The sequence below is a fragment of the Trichoplax adhaerens genome, genomic scaffold, assembly GCF_000150275.1.
Source record: "Trichoplax adhaerens TRIADscaffold_28 genomic scaffold, whole genome shotgun sequence".
NCBI classification, from domain to species: domain Eukaryota; kingdom Metazoa; phylum Placozoa; class Uniplacotomia; order Trichoplacea; family Trichoplacidae; genus Trichoplax; species Trichoplax adhaerens.
Window position 1 is genome coordinate 53,476 of NW_002060969.1, and position 25,217 is coordinate 78,692.

Genomic DNA, 25,217 nt, shown 5'->3' on the forward strand with positions numbered 1-25,217 from the left:
ATAAATATAAAATAATAGCAGTTTATTAGCTATTTTACGGTAGCTACGTAAGTTACCACCATAACATTTATATTTAATAAGGCGTAGATAGAATGTTTGCAATTAACCATCCGAATTATGCCTCACATAGGTATTTACTGTTAAAACATTACAGTAGAAATTACGGGAATGTTAGTACATCTTCGATTTAGAAACTACAGTAATGCCTATCGTAGTTTATTAATGTTTGCAAAATAGCAACAGGGTTTTAAATTATAAAGGTGATAAACTTAATTCCAGAACAATCTCGTAAGCTATTTGCGGAAGGGTTTTACGGTTTAAATTGTGAAAAAAAGCAATTAATCTTCGTTAATAAATTCGCTTTTCGTTTCGTTATCTTCACCAACGACAATGTCAATGATAAATTCTTGGTCGCATCCAACATAGCAATCGCTCATTAATAAAAGCTTCAGGCTATGTTTACCAGGTCCAGATGCTATAAAGTCAAGCTTGATGTCGGCCTTCTGCTGTAATGTTAGTCGTTTTATGGACAACAGGCTACAAAATGATAATAACGTAAATACATGGTAAGATGAGCTTTAAAGTTATACTAAAAAAATTACTTGTTGTCTTCAGACTCCCCAATAACTAACCACCAGCCTTCGTCGCGTTTCTATTGTTAGTGGAGAATGATCGGTAATATGTACCCATTTTCAAATCATGTTCGTAATATCTGTTCAATACTAAAATCGGACTTACTTGTGGAAAGAATGGTGCTATTACTGGACCGCTAACTTCATCTTCTCTGCTTAATTGAACTTTCACAGTTGCTGGTGATCCGCTAATAAATAATAGGCAACATTAATTTCTAGCAATAAAATTACCGCGATAATAAATGTTACCTAATAATATTGCTTTCGTCTTCAACTTCATAAGATACATCAATATTGGGATACCGATTACAAAATCTTGCAACGTCCTATTTCATATTATAGTAATGACTGAAGTGCTGAAAGTAGATTAAGAAAAAGCCTTTCAATAAGAAGACTAACCTGCATCTGCTTATCATCGAGTTGTAATAAATCGTTTCTCTCCCCGTCTTCCATGTCCATTACATCAAAGACAGATTCAATGCCCTTATGTAAATAAGAACAGACAATATGGTGAAAACTCGTAATATCATTAAGACAAAGCATAGTGATAAACAGTTACTATGAGATAGGACTAACCTTTTCAGTGCATGATTTAATAATTTCTGATGTGAAATGTGGCAATTGTTTAAGGTAGGAATCTTTATTCCAGACAGCCTGAGTTAACTAGTTAGGTTATCAATAATTAAGATATTCAAATGATTAAAACATACGAGGGCATAACTAATATACTGGCATTAATAGCATACCATTTGAGCGATTTCCATGGCAGATAAAGCCGGGCTTAACCATCCGTTACTGCTTAAGACATCAACGCATGCGCGAATCAAACGGATAGCCTTCAATTTAGTAAAAGATAGCAGGTTAAATTTCGATGTGCTACTGACCTACTGTAATCGTCACTATAGATTAAAAGATTGAGTGTCGTTCATTTATACGTAAAACGTTTGAATATTTCAGTAGACCTATAACATCAAGTGATATCGATCACACGTGTCTCAAATCAACTGTCAATCGATATTGCAAGTGATCGGATGACTGTAAGAGACGCGTAACTCTTCAATCAGCTGGAAATTAACTTGCTATAATCGATATAACTTATAAGACAGTCACTTAATAAAATTGAATGTTGAACCTTATTTAGAATGTCTTCAGTATCCATTTGAAGCTCCGGAGGTAGTTGTATCCGTGACATATGAGCTTGTAGTAGAAGATTCGTCTTATTATGAGAGTCGTTAAATTTCAGGTCAGGCAATTTATATGGGACGCGTTGTGCTAACTGAATGCCGGAAAGTGAAAGGTAGTCATAAAAAACGATTCAATAGTGATACTAATCATTTTCGTTTGAAATAAGCACCTTGGCCAGAATCCTTTCTTCATGGCGTCTTATTGGTATATTTTCATATTCGGCGGACGAAGCCAAAATTTCTATTAAACCGCGTAGTTTAGTCTTGCCAGCAAGAGACATACTGAAAAGCTCTAGAGATTAAAGAGAAAAATTATATATACGAGAAGTAAAATGTGCATAAAATTTCATTAGTCCGGATTTACCGATTGTTCTGTAATTGATATAGTAGTAGGATGCAATCATACCAAGATTCAACGGGCTAATGTCAAAATCGTCCTCAATAGCAATGCACTAATTATAATTTATAATCAACCGGAAATATTAGCATTGGCAATGAATGGTAATTGATAACTTTTTTAAGATATTTACGATTCGTAACCTTGGATTGCTGTAAATCGTCTAAGATAGTCTCTACGAATTCCGATAAATGGTCGGACAGATGTCGATGGCTAACCCCTATGAATTACCGAGTAGAAAGTTGTTACACAAGAAATTTAAAATGCTATATGAACGTATAATGGACCTTGCAGGTTGTAGTAGTTAGGGTTTTGCGTCATTCGTCTATACATAAAAGTCCATGTTAAGTAATCTACAGCATCTTGCTTGTTTTCGATTGTTTTTGTAACAATTTCAGCATTGAGATGGTCATGAAAGCAGTGTTGTAAATGGGACTAGATATTAAATAGAAGCTTGTTAAGAAAGTGTGCGTATTTCCTCGAGCATCAATATGTAATGATGATATAATTCTTTTAATAAGATCCAGATCACTTAATTACCTCTACCGGTAATGGTTCGTAAAGAAATTTCTTATAGAATTCCTTTTTCGATGTTTGGCACATGATCACACAAACACCTACAATTTACAGATATCGAATATAATTAAATAGACTCGAACATTATAGATGGTCCGATACGATAGTCATTCTGTAATTTTCATTATCATAATTCACCAACCTGCATTATCAATCATTGGCCTGTTAGCTTTTCCAACCATCTGTAGGACTTCTGTTACTGGATAGTCGACGTACCTGTGATAATGTCGGTGCCTTAATAATAAGGTAATAACTGACATCTACAAAAAAACCTTACGTGTGATTTCTACCATCGTAATATTGGGTGTCCATAACAATTACCAAGTGGGCTCCAAAATTAAAATTCCAGCTCATTTTTCTAGAGATAACGACAATCTAGAAGAAAAACAACAATAAAAGTTAAAAAATTTTGCAACCTTTGCAAGAACTGACTATAAAATAAAGTAACTGTTATGTTTGTATGGCAGGCTACCTGTATGTAACAAGCATCATATAGTTGCTCGATTATTCTTAGTTCGGTATCACTCAAACCTTCGTGTACATACGCAATGCCATGCAACAAAGTTTCTTTTAACGTCTGTTATTATAATTAACGTATTAAAAATTAGAACGTCGTTGCATACGCAAGCCGAATAAATTTGATAGTATAGCTAACACTGTCTGAGATATGACGAAGATAATTTTCAATTTTTTCTATTGGACAAAGTAAGAACCTAAAAATAATTAAAAATTTCATATTTTAAGAAGTACTAATATAACATTAATTTTGAGCTCCATATAATACTTAGCATACCGATGTGCATCCCCGTCGGCTGTACAATAAGTTATTATATCAAGAGCCGTAAGTTTTGTCTGTCGTCGAGATGGTACATAAATAATACAAGGTTTCGAAGGGGAATACTTCAAAATCGTATTGTAAGTTGGCCTAATCATTGTTATAAATCGGGTTGGCGAATGGGTAGTGTGAAACCCCTACAGAGAAAATACATTAGGATCAGTAATATAATAACATGATTGCTAAGTGATTGAATCTGTAATTACAAACCTGTATATGCAACTCTAACGGCGTTGGCCTTACATTAGGATGAAAGTTAAACAAGCAGCTACTGCTGACACCAAGCCACTGAGCCAAATCCTAAATAACAAAGTATACAGTAGTTACTGATCTGGACAAAAGATATCCAATTTGGTTCCTAAAAACGCCAATCCGTCTTGGATTGAAATGTGTATTTACGTAATTTTTAGTTTCATAGATTACTTACAGATGCATTTGCAATAGGTGAACTAAGCATAATAATGCGTATTGGGTCTTCAACTTGCGATGAGATGTACCTCATTCGAGAACAAATAATTTCAATCGATGGCTAATAAATTTAAACAAATAATTAATATTATAGAAAACAAGTACCGATAATTGATAGAAATCTGCCATGATATAACAAAATATATTAAAATCTAACTACTTCCTATCATACCCCTATTTCCCCACCAATAAGATGAGCTTCATCAATTAGAAATAAATTCACTTTTAATACAGCTTTCCTTTGTTTCCATCTTCTCGAAAGTATATCCCATTTGTCGGGAGTGCTGATAATTATATTGCCCTAAATAACAGGCCAGTATAGTATTGAGCGAAAGAACGAATTTTATAATAACTTTTTAACGAAGAATAACTTACTGTACTTAATCGTTTTATGTCGATGCTGATCTCTCCAGTCAAAATATTGACCGTTTTTCCGAGACGTTTTTCAAATCTTTCCATCCATTCAATATAGAGCTATTAAAAAAAAATTTAATAAGATTACTATTATATTGATGATATAATATTACAACATATACAATTTAAGGTAATTGCATTGTTTAGTATGATATACAAACTTTTTCAGCTAGTGATTGGAAAGGCGTGACATAAACGCATTTTCCGTCATTTTGGGTATTAAGAAGCCGCGTTATAGCAAATTCAGCACATATCGTTTTACCACTGCCGGTAGGTGCCCCAACGAAGACATTATCATTGCTATTGTACAACGCATTAAATACTAGTAGGAATGAGATCATTAAGTATTAAAAAAGGGTTTTGTTACTGAATCCTGCTAAAGATCATGACGTAGAATAATACCTTGTGTTTGAACAGGATTAAAAAAAGTCAAATTTTTTTCACTGTAGAACTTTTCAATAGCAACATTTCGCAATGCTTTTACTGGTAAAGGCTGTAAGTCCAATAATTCTGTCGGCGGTGTAAATTTTTCGGGAAGAATTAGATGCCGGAAGGTTACAGGTAATACACTTTCACAACCTAATATCAATATAGAAAAATTTTCCGATGGTATCTGTTTTAATTGGTACTGATAGGTGTTCTGGTATACAAGTACATTGTACCATAGACTACTAAATATATCAGTGCATCTAGTAATCCATGATTGTACAATCCTGAACTTTATTACACTATATAACCTGATTAATTAATAAAACAATAAGGTAAAATATACGACCGAATGATACCAGATCCTTACCCAGCCAACGATCAGACACTACTCGAATAAAATACTGTGGAGGAAGAGGTTCAAATATCGGGACAAAAATCTTTATAACTTGTTCTTCGCTAGCATATTTACTGTACAGGAATTAAAAATTGAACGGTTATATTCAACGAGGATAAAAGATAATGAAAAATTAAATATTTCCTTAACGTACCTTTTCAGTAAAAAATACTCGCTGTGGAGCAATGCTTCACCATCGACATCTTCTATAAATATCCAGAAAGCCTAGTACAGAATGCTCGTTAGATATTTTTCGCTTTGTTAATGCTATGTAATAATACGTCATCGGAATTTGTCTAGTAGTTGTAATGTCCAACTTTACTACCAGTATTACAATGGTCTTGTATACTTATGCAATTATTTAGATTCCCACACTTGGTGATTATGATTATAGTAGGCACAGATGCAAACATTGAGAAAGTGAACCATACAGGTTCAAATACAATATTAATCATACTTTGGATTGTATACCTCTGATTTTCCATGTATTTTTTCATCCCACTGAAAATCTGGCGAAATTGATACCTCCACCTTCAGCATCGAGCTATAATAGCGTGAAACATTACTCTTTACATTTATACGTCAATACATACAATATTCTAGCTTACCGGGTTATGGGTTGAATATGAGCACTAATATCCAGCCTCGGAAATTGGTGAACATATTTGTATATCGTTTTACCCATTTTAGGTTTTCGTATTAATTCTCCAATTTCGTTGTGGCCGAGATCAAAAAGGCGTTCCCAGGGGAAGTCTTTCTTCTCTATTTTTCTAACTAAATCTACGGGAATCTTTTTAAACTGATGTAGGGGATTCATTGACTGCCACCTGAAGCGATTTATACATTTTAGAATATAGTCAATTCTATACAGCAATAATGTAAATTAAATCTAAGGTTACAAACATTTTTCTATCGATCATTTTGCACAGATTTAAAACTTTATCAACGGTTTGAGCCCAACCACGACTCAAAGCAATTTCGAATATAGCTCTCATTAATCGACCTGCAGACTGTTGACATATTTTTGTTACCAATTAAATCAACTATAAGTAACCACATAAGGCAATAAATTTAATGAAAATAGCAAAAGTTACTTGAGATATAAAAACCATATCTGCGGCAAGAGCGAACCCATCAAGCTTTAGTTGCGAAATATACGCTTGTAGTAATACGCTGACCTATCCCAAAAATCAAATTTGTTCTTTACATATGCTTATACTTTAACTGTTTACTAAAATTACTGATAACCCATAATGATGTACCTTTGCACTTGGCTCGTCGATACTTTCCTTGACAGGAATCGGAATCCTTTCCATTAGGCGCTGTAATTCGAGCTTTTCTTCCTAAACGATATGTTGAAGGTACATTAATTTTGCCAACGAAAACTAAATTTGGCATATTAATTCAATACCTCTCGCACTGTAATGTGCTTAAATTCTGAGGATAAGGAAAAGATGCGCAATAACTCTATTTCAGTTGAGGTCGGTTTCAGGTGTTTGTTATATGCAGAAATCGTTTCTCTGCTGCAATAATAATGACTAGCAATTCTTCCTAATTCAGTGATTTGAAAATTGCCAGATTTTTTATCATATTTTATTAGGTTGTCTTTATCCAATAGTGAAGCTGCTGTATGAATTAAATCCATGCGACGTTGTTCAAGGAAAGTGTCGTTTTCTTTTTCTTGATTCGAAATGCTGTACAAGACAGGGTTTCTAAGCATACGGATATATAGGTAGGTATAACCCAACCAATTAGCCGCTTCCTTAGCATTTTTAACAGTACCAAGTACTATTTCCGCATTAAGACTATCCGGTAATTTAGTAATGAATTGACTTTCAATCGGTAATTGTTGATTTAATAGGGATAAGTAGTACTGCAATTCACTATGATTCGTTATCACGATACCCTCTCCAATAGCATCGTACTGTGGTCTACCCGCACGACCTAACATTTGCAAGACATCCAAAGCGCTCAGCTCAACCCAGCGCCCCTTCTCTGGATTATAAATCTGTGTTCCCTTAATAATAACAGTATGTGCGGGTAAATTTACGCCCCAAGCGAGAGTTGCGGTCGAGATCAATACCTAAATATACAGTAATAATTTATTACTAGTATATCAAAATTTTCGGGAATAACATGCTACGTAGCCTAACATTCAGTATACTAATTAAGCATGCAACAAGTAAGTTCTTATAATAAACTGTAATTAATAAAAGAAATAGTAAATACTTGGACATGTTTGTCAGCAAATAAATCCTCTACTAGCGTACGATCGACCCTGAAAAGTTAACAAATAATCTATTAAAAATGTCGACCGAAATAGGATCTGATGGTATTAAAAGCCGACGTTACCTTGTCATTCCAGCATGATGAATAGCAAATCCGTAAGGTAGTAATTCCTTGAGTTCATTGTTCTTCACAAGGGAAGATAATCCCATTATTATTATTAAATACAGACTAGTATAATATATAACTCCATACTAGCTTGCAGCATTAGTTAAGAATGAGTATTTACTAATCTTACGCGTACCTTGACCTGATCAGCTTCGGTTCTTAAAATTTCCGTACTAGCAGAATCTTCTCTCAAGAATTTCCCTATGGTATCCTTTTCAAGGCACAAATCCCTTATGGCTCTAGCAGTCTTTCCGGTTTCTTTTCTGGAATGAACGAATACCAAAACCTGCAGAGAGTTTTGAGAAGGTAATTGCTAAAGAGGAATTGTATCCACAATCGTTAGAAGTCCAAAGTAGTTAGTCACTTGTACCTGATTTTTGCCTGCATGTTCAATAACCTTATCGTAGACAATGTCATTCATAGCCTGTAAAGGTTAGAGTAAAGAAAAGCATAATTGTAGTAACACAAGTACACTATAACGAAAGTGGGCTTTTCATAGTGTAGTGATGTTTAGCGGAAAAGCCATTACCTGAAATCGTTTTAATGGTTTCTTTTCAGTGATTCCGATATATTTTTGCTCAAGTGGAACTGGACGAAAGCTGTTGTCAAAGAAGAATAGGCCTTTCGAAGGCTTTACACGTAGGAATGTAGCAACATCTTCATAATTCGGTAATGTAGCACTAAGTCCAACCAGTCTTACAATCTCCTTAGTCATTTCTATTTGACGAATTGTTCTACACAACGATAATTCAGGCCAGTATCAGACTGTGCTTAAAATTTATTCATTTCCTAAACAAAAATTGCTAACCTCGCCACTATCGCTTCCAATACAGGGCCACGATCGTCGTGTAGTAAATGTATCTCGTCCTATAAAATTTTATGTGAAAGACAATATGAACAGTAAGATTAGGATAATATTTATCCAAGATTTGTACTATTACACTAGTAAATGTAAAATTTTTCTAACGTATTGTTACATGGGTAAGACACAAACAGAAATAAGTAGTATTGGCCAATACAATATGCACTTACAATTATTACTAAGCTCACAAATTGCGCGAATGAGCGATCTCCACTTTTGCGAGTTATTATATCCCATTTTTCTGGAGTACATACGATCACCTATATAACGGAGAATAATTCTTATCAGTCTATTTTATTAGCAATTTTCTGATAATTCCCTTACTAGTTTTCTAAGGTCGCACATACCTGGGCTTTATCCATTTGTTCCTTGCTTAGTTGATGATCACCAGTCAACTCATTAACGGTAATGCCATACGAACCTAGTCGCTATAAAAGTGAAAATCTTATAGCTTAGTCCTAACGTAACTATTCGGCTAGTAAGGAAAGCAAGGAAGCACCTTAGAAAAATTGCCAACCATTTCCTGAACTAGAGATTTCATGGGGGCAACGTAAATTATTTTAAACGCCTCGGTATTTATAGTTCCATCTTCGTCAGTATTTTTTCCAATTTCTCGTAGAATCGATAACAGTGCCACATTGGTTTTTCCAGCACCCTTCAATCGACAGGTTAGAGAAAATATTATTTTCTTATTGATTTTTTCCCGAAATTCACAACTGTATATCAAATAGATACTTCACTATAATATAGAGGAAAGACAAATTTGAATCTACAAAGTTTACCGTTGGTGCACAGAGTAAGATATTTTCGTCAGAGTTGAGAACTCTATCGACCAAGCGACTTTGGATACGATTAAGACTAGAGTACCCATCAAATGCAGGCTGAGCATATTTAGGAAGAACACTTATAGGAACCAAAGTCTCTCCAGCATCGAAAGGTTTCGGCTTCAATGCAGGAACATGGACTTCTTCATAACCTTTCCTTGCTTTACGATATGACCCATCAGGTAAGGTACACTTCTTATTTGCCATTAAATGGCTGCCTTCAAAAAATCCTATATCTTCTAGTAACAACATCCTCTTGGATTCGACTGCAGCGGCTTGATTAGCATCTTCATTGGTTACGCCAGCCTCAATTCTAGCAGCACGGGCAGCTTGTTTACGACTTTTTTCTTCTTGGACGAGATCTTCTTCATCAAGAGCTGATAAAGCTCGCAATATATCCACTAATTTAGGATCATCTTTCATTTTTGCTTCAATGACTTGCCTTTCAGCAGGCGATTGTGCACGAGCTAGTAACGTACAATATAATACAGGCATACGATTTTTGCGGAGAATTCGGATAAAATTAAACTGGTCAATTCCAAGAGCTATAACCAATTTGTGCTCACATTCACGGTCATCGCCAGCATTCTAACAGATAATAAGACATTATTGCGCCGAATTCTGCTACAGCTTCATCAGTAATTTATATCCTAAGAGGTAATAAATGAGAGTAAAGCTTTCAAGAGTACCTGCAAAATATCAAGGACTTCTTCAGCCTTCTTTTTGGATACCATATGATCACCATAAGCTTTATTAAGTTCACGCTGCAACCAATAAGCGTCAATGCTGCGTGGCTCAATGCAATCCCGCGAGGTCTCTTGATCAAGGCTACTGTCGTCTGCTCTTCCACCTTTGTGCAACGTACCACTAAATTCGGCTTCCACTCCTTCGGTTTCTTCTTCAGAATCTTCGTCTTTGATATCGTCATACCGTTCTTCAGCCTATATTATAGCATAATTTATTACTCACTACTACGGTATACAGTAATGCAATATTGCAATATAAGTTTAAGTACGGTTCATACTTCATCATCAGATTCATCAAATTGTATAGCAACACCAGTTTCTTCAAGGTTTTCTTCTCTTTCGACAGTTTCCTTTTCTTCTCCATAGTCTGAGATTTTCTTAGACAAATTCAATAACATGGAAAAACGTTCGTCTAGAATAGAGCCTAGCAGTGATCGAACTGCCTGAGCTTTTTCAGTTTCCTAACATTAGAATTTTATAGAAAAATAATGGTATGCCCAGTTAGTTTTTATTTATTAAATATTAAAAATACAGATTAATACCATGCCGATAACAGTAACGGGGTAAAATTTAACAGTCGTGCTATGTGATAATTGAAACATCAAATACAAGAAAGGATTCTTTACAATACCACGAAAATATCGTGTTAATCAATAAATCCAGAGAGAACTTTACAAACCCTCATTTTATCATTTTTTAATGCTGCTAGCACTTCGTCAGCGGCAGCAACTAAAATTTCTCGAGGTTGATCTCCAAGTGATCCTTGAACAATATTTAGCATCAGTTCGTAAGTGCTCTTTGTTGCTCTCGTCTTGGGTTTATAGATATTTGGCATGTCGAATAGATCAGAGGATAATAAACTAGCTTGCTTTGATTTAAGGATATCTTGTCGCTTCTCGGACGTGATCTTACGCCGCCTTCGAAGTGTCGAGGAAAATTTTTTATTAGTGATAATGATACAATAATATATAGTTGTACAGTAGTACTGTATGCTATACTGTACTTTGGTTTTGCTTCTTCTGCTGTTGGAGGTTTCGCTCTTTGGGCTTTATCACCCATTTTTGTTCCGACGAGGTGGCCAGAGAGCGAAGTAACTTCACCAGTTGATTCATCCCTCCCGCGCTTTTCCAGCAATGAGATATCAGCTTGGAGAACGAGGTTAGAATTCTGAATAATCACAATAAGGTTGGGGGGTTATTAGTTGCAGTAAAGTTAGGTTAGGGAGCATAGGGCTCATTATTTTACAGTATCATACCGTACTTGTCAGAGGTTATCACGCGACCGTAAGTGAAGAAATCAATCATAAACCGCACTAGTGAACGTACGCGTATAACTTAATTTAAACGTAATTTTGTTTTATGGATCATGTTTTCTAAATAGTAAGGGCACAGCATCGTTCTAAGCCCGGTGGTTTATGTAGTACTTCATTTACTTTACGTTCCATTATGTATGAACTTACCGCTCGGTAATCATATTGTAGTGATCTTGCAGTGGCATCAGCCATTATGGAAGTCTTAAGGATATACTCGTGGAGTAGATATCTAGAGATAAAAGAATATCCTCATAAAATATGATATTTACTGTAGTACATGTACACTAGCACACTAGTTGTTTATTAATTTGATATTCCACAAAGAGGAAGTATATAAGCAGAGTATATAAGTACTTCTCTTCGACAGCCTGGCGCTACAAAAACGGCGAGGAATTAATTAGTTGCAGAACTTGTAGCTATAATGCGGTGCTTGTTGCACAGTACGCGCAAAAAACAGTAAAGTACAGTAGTGTACTGTACTGTACTGTACTGTACTGTATAGTAAGTGTACAGTACAGTACTTCTCTTCGACAGCCTGGCGTTACAAAAACTGTGAAGAATTAGTTGCAGAACTTGCAGCTACAGTACAATGAGGTGCTTGCTGTACTGTACAGTACAGTACGCGCAAAAAAACGTAAAGTACAGTACTATACAGTACAGGTACTGTACAGTACAATACTGTAGATACAGTAAAGTTGTACAGTACTGTACACTAATGTACAGTACTGTACAGTAGGCTATGCAACTGCATACTGAACAGTACAGTACTGTACAGTACAGTGTACACTGAGTGTACATGTACTGTAGACATGTACAGTAGTACAGTCCGGTACAGCACTTGCAGCCATTCACTGTACGCGTACAGTACTGTACAGTACTGTACTGTATTCGAGTATTATACTGTACTCTACTGTACAGTATATATATACAATACATACAGTACAGTACAGTAGGACGACGCCATATTGAAAGGCAGGAATGAGTACGCGCGTGGTAGAGGCGTGGCAGCGTGCAATAGTACTGTACAGTGTACAGTACAGTACTGTAGTGAGAGACAGGAAACGAATTTTTATCGACAAAAATCTACAGTACAGTACTGTACAGTGTACGGTACGGTACAGATTCTGCTCCGTTATTAAAGTTGTCCCTTTTGGGCTACCGTAGAAAGTCCTGTAATCGCACGTACTGTACGGTACAGTACGGATACGACAACAAACTGAGCCAGTAGCTTAGCGTTAGCGTAGTGGATCGATTTGTAAATACTGTACGTATGTATGATTAGTCAATAGTACTGTACAGTACTGTACAATGTACTGTACAGTACTGTACAATGTACTGTACACTGTACAGTACATCGTGAAATGATACTACACAGTACTACTGTACTGTAGTCTACACTACAGTAATGTCGACGATCATCCTTATCATAACGCAGTTTAGCCAATATATTTACCTTAATGCAATGATGATGTGGTTAACAAAGAAGAGTGTTGTACAGTACAGTATATTATACGCGTAAGCAACGGGAGCGATCCCGTAAATTTTATTCATTTCGTTACGGCCAAAAAAATGTCGATTTCAGTAACTCCAATTTAATAATAAAACTAAAAAAAACACTGACTTATGTTATACTGTATGTTACGTTATGACATACTGTACAGTAATAGGATTACAGTATGCTGTAAGTAAGCTTGGTGTCACTTAGCAATATTACGAATGGTATTTTCAATGTCTGTACTCTGCAGAAATTTCTACGTTAGAGCAATTCGTTTCACATAAAGAAATTGTAAGATAAAAGGGACTGTAAAAAAGACTCTTATACTGACCTATAGAAATGTATAAATACCCCGGCGCCCGCTCATTCGAAGGGAGAGTGAGTGGGATTCTACACTCTGAATCATTCTACTTAATAGAATATCACTACTCTCTTATTAATGTCCAGCACGTTGGGCATCTTCACAATTACAGTGTTTCTCGTATCATAAATCTTGTACTATAATAAGTCAACTGGCTAATATTGGTCATCAGCAATTTCTAAGATAGTAGTTATCAATCATCTAATATTAGCTTTATAATCAAATACGGGGGCGCATCACTACAAGCCCATATACTGGTACTGTACGTGTACAATACAGTAATAAATGTAAAGGAAGTTTCCAGTCCCATTCCCATTATTTTTGTAGTTGCTGGTTGTACTGCATTTGAAATGTTTCTCGTACTACAGAGTCGACAAACACCGGTGATCTCATTGAGAGCCTTTGTTGCTAACTTGCATGCTTTCACAAATTTGACTCAATTTACAGTTAATAAAAACTTATAGGTACGTAATAGCTGCCAAGTACAGTAGTGTGAGTCAGGGTACTGCAGTGGAATTTTTTTAACCTATGGAGTACTCTACATAAAAGAGTCATCGATTTACGGCAAGTAAAAGAAGTTTGCAGTACAACACTGAATTTACTTATAATTAATTCACGATAGTCTACTTTGTACATGTATGCAAGTAGGTACTGTGCATTAAGTAGGACACTAAGTTTTGCAGAAGTTCGTTATACCGGTAAATACTATAAATCTATCTATTTCTTCCAATCTCCAATTCAAACCTTTTACTGCAATCATATAAATGCTATAAACAGTGGTAAGTAAGCTTTTAGATCAACTAAGAAGGATTGGAATTATAAGCAATCTTTCTTGGACACCTAGCATTGACAGTATCATAATAGCCTCTTGATGTGGTATTATGCAAGTGCAACTGCAAAGCCGGTAAATAGAGGAAGAACGTTATGTTTGTTTATATAAAATCACTATGACCCCTGAATTCCGAGAAAGATCACCGCACTGAAAGCTTTATATTAGGCTTTCTAAGAATTGAGTCCACCTGCCGAGCCAGAATGCTGTAATTCGGATGCAATTAAGATTAGAAAGAGCCCTGTAATTAGCGTCAAGTGATAAAGGCTCAGCAATCTTCGACTTTATTAATATGCGTATATGGGTATATTTAATCTAGTACTAGCACTAGCACATCTGTAATCTTTCAAGCGAGGAAATACGCATTCAACTAGGCCTTTTATAACATGTCGTTAACAATATTCACTAAGTTCGAATTTAAGATTTCAAAATTTTAAATGGGCTGCATGCATTGCCAGATATTAGAATGTACGGTTGTTTTAGTTAGGTGGATACTCTATAAACTTTATAGTGACATGCTATCTTCATCAGACAGGTGATCAACACTAGTGATCAGTAAAGTTTCCTTGACCTTTAAAACTGTATTATGTTACTTTCAATCACGCCTAGATTGCTGGGAAATTAGCATGGTGTCATTTCACGCCATGACATCATCTTTAACTCGCAATCCTATACTGGCATAATAATTTTACTTTATAAATTTGCATGTCAACTTATTTATTTCCACAATTTCTAGCTCTCCAACAGAAGATATCTTGAAATTTCGCTATGGATTCTCCTGAAAGTAACTTTATTAATAATCACTTTCATAGATTTTTTAGGCCTGTAGTATTATATAATACCGCTGCAGACCGTGAACATCAAATGCTAATAGCCAACTATCCGATGGACTGCAGTTATCCAGTAAGCACGATGAGATCTGAAATGCCATCTATTGCACCATATAATCTGCAGTCTAATAATTTACCGCAGCTGTCATCGGTAGCATATTATCATTCGCCGGGTTGGTTATCGACTTCACCATCTACATCACCATCGGTATCGACATTATCCACTTGTAATTATTACAATAACCATCACGAGTATAAGCATCCTTCAAGTCCGTTGATTTTAATGTATCATTATGCTAACATGCTTCCATTATCAACAACGGGCCAAGCTCAACATGATAAAAATAATCATCCTGTTCTTGATTCTAAATCTGTCAAAGCAGTGAAAAAAAAGCGATATCAGTGCCCAAAATGTCAGACAAATTGCTCCAATAACGGCCAGTTACGTGATCATTTAAGAATTCATACAGGTGAGAGACCATATCAGTGTGACTTTTGTGGTAGGCGGTTTACACGTAACGAGGAATTAACAAGGCATAAACGAATCCATACCAATGAGAAACCATTTCGATGTCCAATTTGTTTTAAAAGATTCGGCAGACGCGACCATTTAAATAAGCATATCAAGACACATTCTAACGGAAAAAGGACACAGAGAAAAATTTTCGAACCCTGCAGTGAAGAAAATTCGGAGGCTCGAAAATCCGAAGAATAAATTTATAATTTGTCAGATTTCATCGATATTTTTGTATTAATAGAATTTTGGTTTCACGAATTGTACTATAATAGTAACATGCATGGTTTTATGACTATCTTAGGCGTTTTTAATTTGCATTTTATGAAAGTAATAATCTCAGGCATATATTTCACAATATGAACTGTTAATATTTTAACTATTATCTAACAGTTAACTTATAAGATTTTCGTCAATGGCCAAATTTTATTGCCAATATTTGTCGTGCCTTGTTCAAATTCTGTAACGTATTTAAATGATACAGATTTCTATATAGTCAATTTAAAATCGCAAAAACAAATCCTATTTTAAGTGCTTCTCATTTTATTTATCTCAACCTATAAAATTAATATTTGATACGTAGTTACACAATTATTTTAATTTCGCGAGTACTTTTTTAATCCAACTGAATGTTAAGAGGAAATAGATGAGCACTGCAGATTTATCTTCAATAAACTTTAAAACACTTCCAAACCTATTCTTATATTAACAGTGTCGTCTATAAAATTGGATCACATCTTAAGTTTTGCTGATACTGATCGTGAATGAGAGAAAACGAGCGACCATGCTGCTAGTTATAAATGGCTACGATTTTGCTACATATATCTAGACGTAAATTCTCCTGTCTACTATTTCGAGATAAAACTGATCAAAGTCTTAGTTTACTAACTGATTTACTATACCATTCGTGGAAGAGATTATGAGAAAATTTATGATATTTTACTCACGTTAGATCAAGCAAACACTGTACAAATAAATGCTCATAGTTGCATACGCGTATTGTTCGTTGCACTAGTTTAAATCACATTAGTAACAGCCTATAGGTATGTACTAATATAGCGTTCGTAATGTTATCGTCTACTGCATAATACTGAAAGATTGCTTTTTAACTGCGTTATAATCCATAACAACACTTAATAAGACTTATTTCGTTTTAGGCGAGTTAGACATTTTTACACGAATAACAAAGCCGTCGCACTAATAATAACGCAATTTTGACCTTAATGAACTATTTTGTTAGCTGCATATATACGGTAGTTATCATTGCGCATCACATTAAGTGTAATAATTATATATAGTATGTTATATAATCGAACGAAGGGTCTACCGTACTAGCAATATAATAGCGATACAGTACTTTCGGATTACATACATCTCGCGTGTTATATTTCCGCAGCAATTAAAAGTTGCGTAGGGATAAATAGTGACCGCGAAGATATCCATAATTATTTCTTAGCGTTTTGTTGAACATTGCGTAGTACTATAGTATTGCATTTTATTTAGCTGCCTACGAAATTGAAAAGACCGAACTGTAGTATCTCCGTCAGAGAAGTGACTGGACGTTAAGCTACGTAGTATAGTATACGAATGTATAAACGCTATGGGCGTATTCGGATAATGAATTATAGCTAATTTTAGTCATTTATACGATGAAGTCTACAGCTTAAAATTAAAGTTTCCGTGATGATTAAAATAATTACAACTATCATACGCGTACACGTACAGTATATTACTTCAAAATTATACAGTTCAATTTACCTATGGCGTGCGTGTATCTCTTAAAATGTTGCCTACAAGTAGGGTGACGTGCACGATTACTGTTTTCATAATATTGTTGTCTTGATTGCTAGTGCAACACTGAATACAGTATAGTTACTCATTGAAATATAGTTGATATAAGATAGTATCAAGATATCAGAATAGTCTTATTGACATTTTTAGGAGTAATCTTAACAGACCATCCATGAGTAAATAATAGAGTTATAAACACTTTCAGAAAGATTTAGAGTACCAATATAGCATATACAAACGATAGTATACTATAGTAACAATCAGTTAAGTAGATATAGCAGCAGATAGAATTACAGAAGTAGCATTGTGGATTATCAAAAGTGGCGCTTGATTAACGCGCTATAAATAAGTCCGTAATAAATGCAGAACTTCTATAAATTCTGTGCGAGTCTACAATTATAATTATTTCACGTAACTTAATTAAAATAAGTTGATTTACGCCTGCTAAGACCCAAGGTAGCCATCAGTTCATCATATCGCATAGCTTCGAATCTGTGACGTAGCCAAAAGCCTCTTTTAATTCGTTCAGCCTTTCCGGCAAATCCACGTTCTGTTCTTTATTAATTTTTATACTCAACACTTTTCCATAAAGGTCTTTCAAGCGAAATATTAAATTGGGATCTCTATATATTAAAAAATGTAGTATATTTATCTAAATACTTATAGGGAAGCTGATAGCTGTCTAAATGATAGTCACCTTTTCTTACAAGAATTGGCAGCTAAAAGCATATTTCTTAAAGTTGTTAAAGTCTGCTTCATAACAAGGCCTAGCAACTTCGTCAAATCATCATATTGAAAACTCCGGGTTTGAAGATTAACTGGTATTTGTGTACCACTTTCTTGCTCCTGGATAATTTTCGAGGTCGATTTTCGCTTCTTTCTATCATCAATTTTCGACGAAATGTGATCCAGTAGCGGTTTCGTATCTTTGAATTTGATCAAGATACTTGCTAACGTTCTCAGTCTGGTGCTCGGGCTAATATTTTCCACTATGTGAATAATTAGAACAATATAAAGTCATTCAACCAATTGGCAATTTGAATCAATGGAGATTACAGAACAAGAATCATAAAAACCTTCAAGACTTTTCAGAGCACACTGTTCCAAATGTATCCGAAGACATGCCATCACATCTGTATCGGGCTTAATGAGGGTCAATGATTTATCATAATATCGATTCGCTAGAGTTCTAAAATGCCTAATACGTTGTTCATCCACAATCTATGTTATAATCCATTGTAATACCGTTAAAGATTATAAATTAAGAAAGAAACCTATCATATTCAGAGATAATTTTTTATTAGTCTACCTTTTGACGAATCGAGTTGTGATGTAAAGTTGCTAAATCGAAGTATACATAGCCCATTTGTTTAACGGTTTCGGAATGTTTACTATGTACAACAAAAAATTCTAATAACGGCAAGTTTACTATAAAAAAATATGATAACTTAAGCAATTACTCTGACATATCCTGCTCCCTTAATTGTATTTCATACAGGCTAAGGAGTTTATGGAGCAAGTCGGTAACCTCTTTTTCAATCTAGTATCAATAGATAATAGATAACTTTCCGATAAACATTGTCATAGGTGATTTATAGCAACAATATCTACGTCTATACGCGTATAATGAACATTCATACCTCTTCTATGCTCATATAAGCCAAAGGAGGATATTCCTGAAGTAAGGTAGCAAGAATTCGATACGTTCCGCATAACTGATCTCGAATTGAGTCCCAAATTTGCACATAGTTTTTCCGGACTCCCAAGACGTTTATAGCTCGAATGTATGCTTCTATTGCCTACACCGAAAATTTACTAATAGTCACCATAGATAACTGGACAGCTTTATAATATAATTTTTTGCCGATCTTAATTGCTAATAGAAATCAGCAAGAAACTTTTAAATTACAGAGACTGTACGGATTTTTTAAGAAAGCCAATCTATTTCTTTTACCTTATACATATACATTTTTTCTTCTTCTGTAACTTGCCTTGCTTTTTCTCTTTGCTTTGATTCTCGAATTCCAATAGAATGAACATATAACCTTAACAGCCGTCCAATATTACTATTTAGTAAGGCAATATTGGGCCTGTAATAAAATGAATATCGTAATGATCATCGAGAACACATGGTATATTATAGTTAATGATTTAATAGAATGCTAAACATCTCCCGCACCGATCAGAAATAGTCTCAAAAGTTCTAATGCCAGCTTCAAAGAATGCAGCACTTTTTTTCCAAGCTTTCTCAGCAGCTTTAAGTGATGGCTCTATAAATAGAGGAAAATGGATTATTTACGATATCTTGAAATAGGAAACGAAGCTGCCTTAGTTGTACAGTAATTCAACTATTAATGTTACATACCATCTTTAGATGATATTTCTGCTGCTAAAGTCATATAGTAAGTACCCAATTCATTTCTATTATTTCCAATTCTTTTGGTAATTGCGATAGACTGCTTTCAATAAAAATACGTCATACCACGAAGCGTCAGTCAATTTATTGATCTCTAAGAGCACTGACAGTAACGATGCTGCACATAGTTAGAGATACTACTCTCGATTTTACAAGATATATTTAAGATTCAAAAATTCATGTTATTAATTTTATAAAACTTCATTATTGATAATTTCATATTTACTCTAAAGAATAGTACCTCATCATCTATTTTACACTGGTGAGCTAATGCCATTTTGTAGAGCGTCTCGCTGTAGAAATTAATAAAGTATCAAGTTCGTAAGTAAAGAACCTATAGATCCGTTAAATTTTCCCCACCAATTTGTTACCTATTCGTACGTTAGCGAAAAATACTACGCAAGTTTTAAATTTGCTTGCCTAGAAAGTAAGCACTCTTCTATGTTACTTGCGAATTCCTTGGGGTATGATTGTAAACAACGGTCTGTATTTATGAAATTTAAAAACTTACAAATTTGTTACAAATATAATATTTTCGGAATCAGAATATAACTAGCATTCTACAAAACCGACCATTATAAAATTTATTTAAGGTTTTCAGGACACCAATTATGGTGTTTTCATCAGATGTCGAATCGGAGAATTCTTTCTGTAATTTTTATTAAGCCGAGGTCGAATGGAAATATCAAATTATTATTCAATACTTATGCTTTACGAATCATGAAAGCACACCTGAAAGTTGCGGATGCGACCTGGTACCTATATGTCGGAAGCAATTTTTTTACATTTTACCAATTGTAACTATAAATCTATTGTAACCATGAATGTCTATAAAATTCTTCAAGAGCGTAATCTAAACTACGTAAAACAATTTAACACGTGTCTAAAATCATTATTTCGAAGTCAAAAAAGTAGTAAGCATTATTCTACAAACTCTAGCAACTGAAAACAACAGAACCTTCTACGACTCATTAAGTGAAATCTGGAATTAATAAAATTGACATGCAATAGATATAAAACAGCAGCGGTAGTACAAGGCTAGCCTACTACAATATATCGCTACTTGATATAACAAATTACACGTGATGCAGGTAGATTACTAAATTATTATTTTTGTCAACGCATGATAAAAGTTCATGGAATAGAATTTAAAACTGACTACATATCTGAATTTTAGCTGTAAAGTATCAACAGCATTATTCACCTTTGTAACTTTCAAAAATATATCTCCTGCCTTGACTAATGCGGCCTGTATTGAATTTCTGTGAAATTGGCATTCGGCTGTGCGACATTCATTAAGCAGAAATTCTAGTTAAAGATAAGTTATTTGTTTAGGGAAAAATGACATTCGAAACCTGCAACTTATATTAATAATTACCATCACATGCCAAAGATAATTTTAAAAATCGTACTGCAGCGCCATATTTCAGGCTCAGGTCCTTAATATGCGCTAGTTTTAAGCAGGCTCGTTTCGCTTGTTTCATAAAGATTATTGTTGATAAATACTTGCTATCTTCAGTTGAAAAGCAGCTTTCCGATAATTCTTCATTTTTCTTGCGCAAGCTGGAATGATTGCATTTATTATTAGTTATGCATTTAGCGTTAGCACATGCTAAGCATGATTCAGTTTTATCCATTTGGTACAGTCTTCTTCCTCTGATATTGATTCCAGCCTCTATAATCGCTGCTCTTCGAATATTAGCCGTACTTTCTAGACCCTGAACGAAGTATTAATGAAATTAGTAATTTATAAGAAAATGTTACGTCTTCGGTACGGATGAAAGAGTTCGTAGAACTGTTGCTTCTATGAATTAATAAAAGCAGCATTTTACGACAATCAACGAATACCACTTTACCAGACTAAACGAACCTGAGAGATGTGCTTCAGCGCTTTCCTGTAGTTCTCTTCACTATTTCCTACTACAGGAATAGGCTTAGGAGTTCGCTACAGCAAAGTCAGGTAATATTTTAAACTATATACAGTATTAGTGTAAAGTGCATATCCGTAAAAATAACAGTACATACGGTATTAACTTCTGAAAATAAGATATCATCCGTGGACTCGGCTTTGAAATTTACAACGGATGTTTCCTAGAATTTACAAATAAGTAACTCAATTGTTATCAATAATAAGGCAATCACTCAATATTTTTGTTCATGATATTAAAATACCAAGGTATTACATTAACTATTATGTTCTTCGTAACGCTGGTTTCATTTCTTGTACTTGGTAAGCATTTGATACAGCTATCACAGTATCTGTTGCATTCATACTTTAAAAGCTGATCTGCATCAGAATTCTCGGTGGAGCTTTCGATACATTGGCATCCCGACTTTAATTCAGTAATGTCGATTAAGAGTTCACTTAACATCTGATTTGCAAGGGTGTAAATCTAGTTGTTTAGAAAACAAAGATTGTGAAATAACTACGTGAAGAAGCACCGTTACTATGTTAATAATTATCAAGGGCCAAGCCAGTGCAACACCAGCAGTAACCCAACTTACCTCGGCATTAATTACTGGATCAAGCAAAGGTATACAATTTTTTAAAAGTGAGTGAACTGAATGTAGGTCACTAAAAGTAACAATAGTACTCAATTACATTGACGATATATATTTAGAATTAAAGTAAACCGGTTATGCTTTCGCTTTATTTTTGCCTACCTATTACTTTTTTTTTCCAATTTGCATAGATTGTATGCTACCCTGTCAGGTGAGGTGTTATATTATTACCTTAAGTTATCATCACTTTAGTGGGTATATGGATGATACCATATTTATGCATTTACAGGTAAAATATATCAGATGTATAGCATTCATATATGGTACAATTATTAAATTTTTTACTTATATAATAGCATTGCAACTGGTAATTGAAAAGGATTGCAATCTGAGCCCTCTCCAGTCTAAGGAAATCGATACGAATATATTAATGATAACCGGTATTTAAGTGCCATTTTGCATATTCTCGGCATTAGACAGAAATTTATGAATTATATTACTTAATCCACCATTATACTTATCATACAATACCTCTGCACAGAGTGAAGTTAAATCATACAATTTAATAATATCTTCGTGTTTATCTTTTAAAAGCCAGTATGTGTGACCTTCTTGCGTACAGTTGGACTTAAGAAACGATAGAATGTTTCTCGCAATATCTTTTATTAGCTAAGCATATTTAAGCAATTTTTATAAATAGTTAATAGCGAGAACAATGCATATTTTACTAATAGATATTAAACAATTATTTATTTAACTACTGTACCTTAGGCGAAAACTGACTTCCTTCAGCTTTGGGAATATCTTCAGTTTTGATTAGTTCATAGTCCTTTGCGGTAGCTAAGTTTAAGTATTCTACATCATATGCAACATTTTGTATCTATTAAAGAACAATTCTTACTTTAACGATTCCGTTCAAATGATAACACATTGCTAATTCGGGAACATTACACATCAGATTATCCAGCCAATAATCTAGGCCAGTCAGAACATTAATGGGCTTCCCAAATTCTCTTTCGAATACAAGAATCTACTTCAGAAGCAGTCTCAAGCCAATATATACTGACTAACTTTACATTTTCTCGCTTACCCATGTCGTAAACTAACAGCAGGATGGGTTCCTCTCCCAAATATCGGCATATTTGAACCCACTAGCATTTTAATATTTTCAAATTTCCAAATTACGTTCTGTTGAAAGGCGGCCTAAAATAATTTTTATTTCACAACTTTAATACTAAAATGGAATATACCGAAGATATAGTTAAGATATTGATTGAGGAATAATAATGAGGAGAAACGAACAGAGCTCTTGCAGCTATCTAATATCGACAATGGTAAGGCTTTATGACTGGAACGGGCTAATTCGTTTTTCAAATTTACTTCTGTGTTACCAAACAAAGATACTGTTTCGTGTTTAATCGACGCTTGTGGATCTTTAAATAATGAAGTAATGTTATTCATAGACAATATTTGATCCAGGTTTCTTTCATTTTCTATGCTAAAAGATAAGATATATTGCGTATCATCTTATACTGACATAAAATGAACAAATCGTTACAGTAAGTAGCAAAAAAGTCAATATATTTAGAAATTTATAACTTGAAACGGCCTCTGTAATGTATCGTATTGTACCTATAATACAATAGTCGCGACAACATATCTCTACTACTAGTAACTTTCTGATTCTTTCTTTTTTGATAAAATATTTCATCCTAATAAGAAATGTAGAAGACAATCGGCAACAAAGGCTCATGCATAACGGAAATGGGGAATTTAGACAAGGAAGAATATCACAATAACTTGATTTACAGGCTTACAGTGACGCAGTATAGTTATTTCACGTAACCCATACCTTAGGTTTATTTAACTGCTCGCAATAAAAGTTCTTAAGCCAGTCCCAATTTTCAATCTATGTAATATTCAAAATAGCAATAAAGTTAGTAAATATAGCAGCAAAGTCACAGTATCTTTGCCTGTAATGATGTTTCTTAAGCAACCTTAGTAGCATCCGCTAGTAATCTGTCGACATTAAATTCGTCAAGTAGTAACGTCTTGCCGATGCGATGAACAGCTAAGCTTACAGTTGCCGGGCTAATATAAACAGAAACATTAATACGATAAAATTTCACAATTACAGTACTCTCCTAAAACGTGTACTGTAACAATTAATAAATTATAACATTGCAACAACTACTAAGCCTTCACTCGCTACAGAAAAGGATTTATATTATCATGCTGGTATATATCTACAAAATAAAATTTGCATAGTTTATAAAAATTGTATAAGTACAGTATATACGTACATATTAACGTATTTAATGCCAAAATATCTACGTAATAGCATAATTTAATTACCTGAAAGGCATCTTCAATAGCTTTTTAATATTCTTTAAAAACCGATAATATTGCAGACCGATACGCATACGTACAGTGAGAAGTGAAATATGAAAGAAAATCAGTTATAGCGAAGTATCAGTCAGCTTTCTACCTTAGCATCCGAAATTACTTCAACTTTATCAATTGTTTCTGGAAATGCGTCGGCCAATGCAAAGCTGAGTCCAGATATAATGGAAAAGAATACAAGACAATAATTTGATAAAGACTAGATTATATAATGTTATCACTGGTTTCACTCGGCTGTTGCAACTATATTTATAAAAATTCTTTTGAGTAAATTATCATAATCTACAACAGTAATTGAATAAGAAGACTTAATAGGGAAGTGCTATTGTACAATAATATTATTTAAAAATTTCAGCAATTCACTGTTGGATATTAAAGATAATACCTCTAGAAACATATAGACTGTACCTCGAGAGTTCGAGCGAATTTTCTGTGGGGAATAAGTTTTGTATCCACCTGGCAATCTTCAGCCAATGTAAGGGTGGCTGGTTAAGGTTAGTTTCCTGATGTCATTGATAGAGGAATCGATAATTTTAGCGGAAAGTATCAATGCAAATAGCAAAGGATTTTCGTTGAATAGGCAGGCATTTACTTATATTATCTAATGCG

At 34.3% G+C, this 25,217-nt stretch overlaps 4 protein-coding genes across 4 annotated transcripts; 1 reads left to right on the plus strand and 3 right to left on the minus strand.

Annotated features, from left to right (window-relative positions):
* Positions 1 to 338: 338 nt before the first annotated feature.
* TRIADDRAFT_51100 (uncharacterized protein) lies at positions 339 to 11,659 on the minus strand (the record flags this gene model as incomplete). The annotated part of the gene is made up of 47 exons (XM_002117731.1): positions 339 to 537; positions 603 to 652; positions 739 to 820; positions 882 to 958; positions 1,032 to 1,115; positions 1,209 to 1,295; positions 1,379 to 1,468; positions 1,765 to 1,908; positions 1,987 to 2,108; positions 2,181 to 2,268; positions 2,357 to 2,433; positions 2,501 to 2,648; positions 2,754 to 2,830; positions 2,932 to 3,005; positions 3,067 to 3,164; positions 3,262 to 3,366; positions 3,445 to 3,502; positions 3,583 to 3,761; positions 3,835 to 3,924; positions 4,052 to 4,153; positions 4,265 to 4,393; positions 4,468 to 4,566; positions 4,668 to 4,828; positions 4,909 to 5,085; positions 5,303 to 5,403; positions 5,484 to 5,554; positions 5,801 to 5,873; positions 5,938 to 6,156; positions 6,233 to 6,339; positions 6,424 to 6,507; positions 6,592 to 6,672; positions 6,741 to 7,412; positions 7,559 to 7,607; positions 7,682 to 7,743; positions 7,860 to 8,009; positions 8,094 to 8,147; positions 8,253 to 8,457; positions 8,532 to 8,590; positions 8,756 to 8,845; positions 8,933 to 9,013; positions 9,085 to 9,240; positions 9,368 to 9,997; positions 10,099 to 10,350; positions 10,434 to 10,616; positions 10,835 to 11,072; positions 11,159 to 11,322; positions 11,615 to 11,659. 47 exons carry the CDS (start codon positions 11,657 to 11,659, stop codon positions 339 to 341), a joined length of 6,423 nt encoding a protein of 2,140 aa, XP_002117767.1.
* Positions 11,660 to 15,370: 3,711 nt separating this feature from the next.
* TRIADDRAFT_7285 (uncharacterized protein) lies at positions 15,371 to 15,631 on the plus strand (the record flags this gene model as incomplete). The annotated part of the gene is made up of 1 exon (XM_002117691.1): positions 15,371 to 15,631. A coding segment is annotated over one exon (261 nt), but the record flags the coding sequence as incomplete, so codon positions are not given.
* A 2,119-nt stretch (positions 15,632 to 17,750) lies between these two features.
* Positions 17,751 to 19,980, minus strand: TRIADDRAFT_61759 (uncharacterized protein; the record flags this gene model as incomplete). The annotated part of the gene is made up of 8 exons (XM_002117732.1): positions 17,751 to 17,910; positions 17,985 to 18,276; positions 18,364 to 18,508; positions 18,928 to 19,086; positions 19,242 to 19,377; positions 19,467 to 19,557; positions 19,653 to 19,746; positions 19,945 to 19,980. 8 exons carry the CDS (start codon positions 19,978 to 19,980, stop codon positions 17,751 to 17,753), a joined length of 1,113 nt encoding a protein of 370 aa, XP_002117768.1.
* A 434-nt stretch (positions 19,981 to 20,414) lies between these two features.
* Positions 20,415 to 24,571, minus strand: TRIADDRAFT_61760 (uncharacterized protein; the record flags this gene model as incomplete). Its single annotated transcript, XM_002117733.1, has 12 exons — positions 20,415 to 20,462; positions 20,908 to 21,011; positions 21,082 to 21,421; positions 21,574 to 21,648; positions 21,729 to 21,794; positions 21,887 to 22,096; positions 22,737 to 22,874; positions 23,107 to 23,218; positions 23,296 to 23,408; positions 24,058 to 24,114; positions 24,203 to 24,296; positions 24,561 to 24,571. 12 exons carry the CDS (start codon positions 24,569 to 24,571, stop codon positions 20,415 to 20,417), a joined length of 1,368 nt encoding a protein of 455 aa, XP_002117769.1.
* Between the last annotated feature and the right edge of the window lie 646 nt (positions 24,572 to 25,217).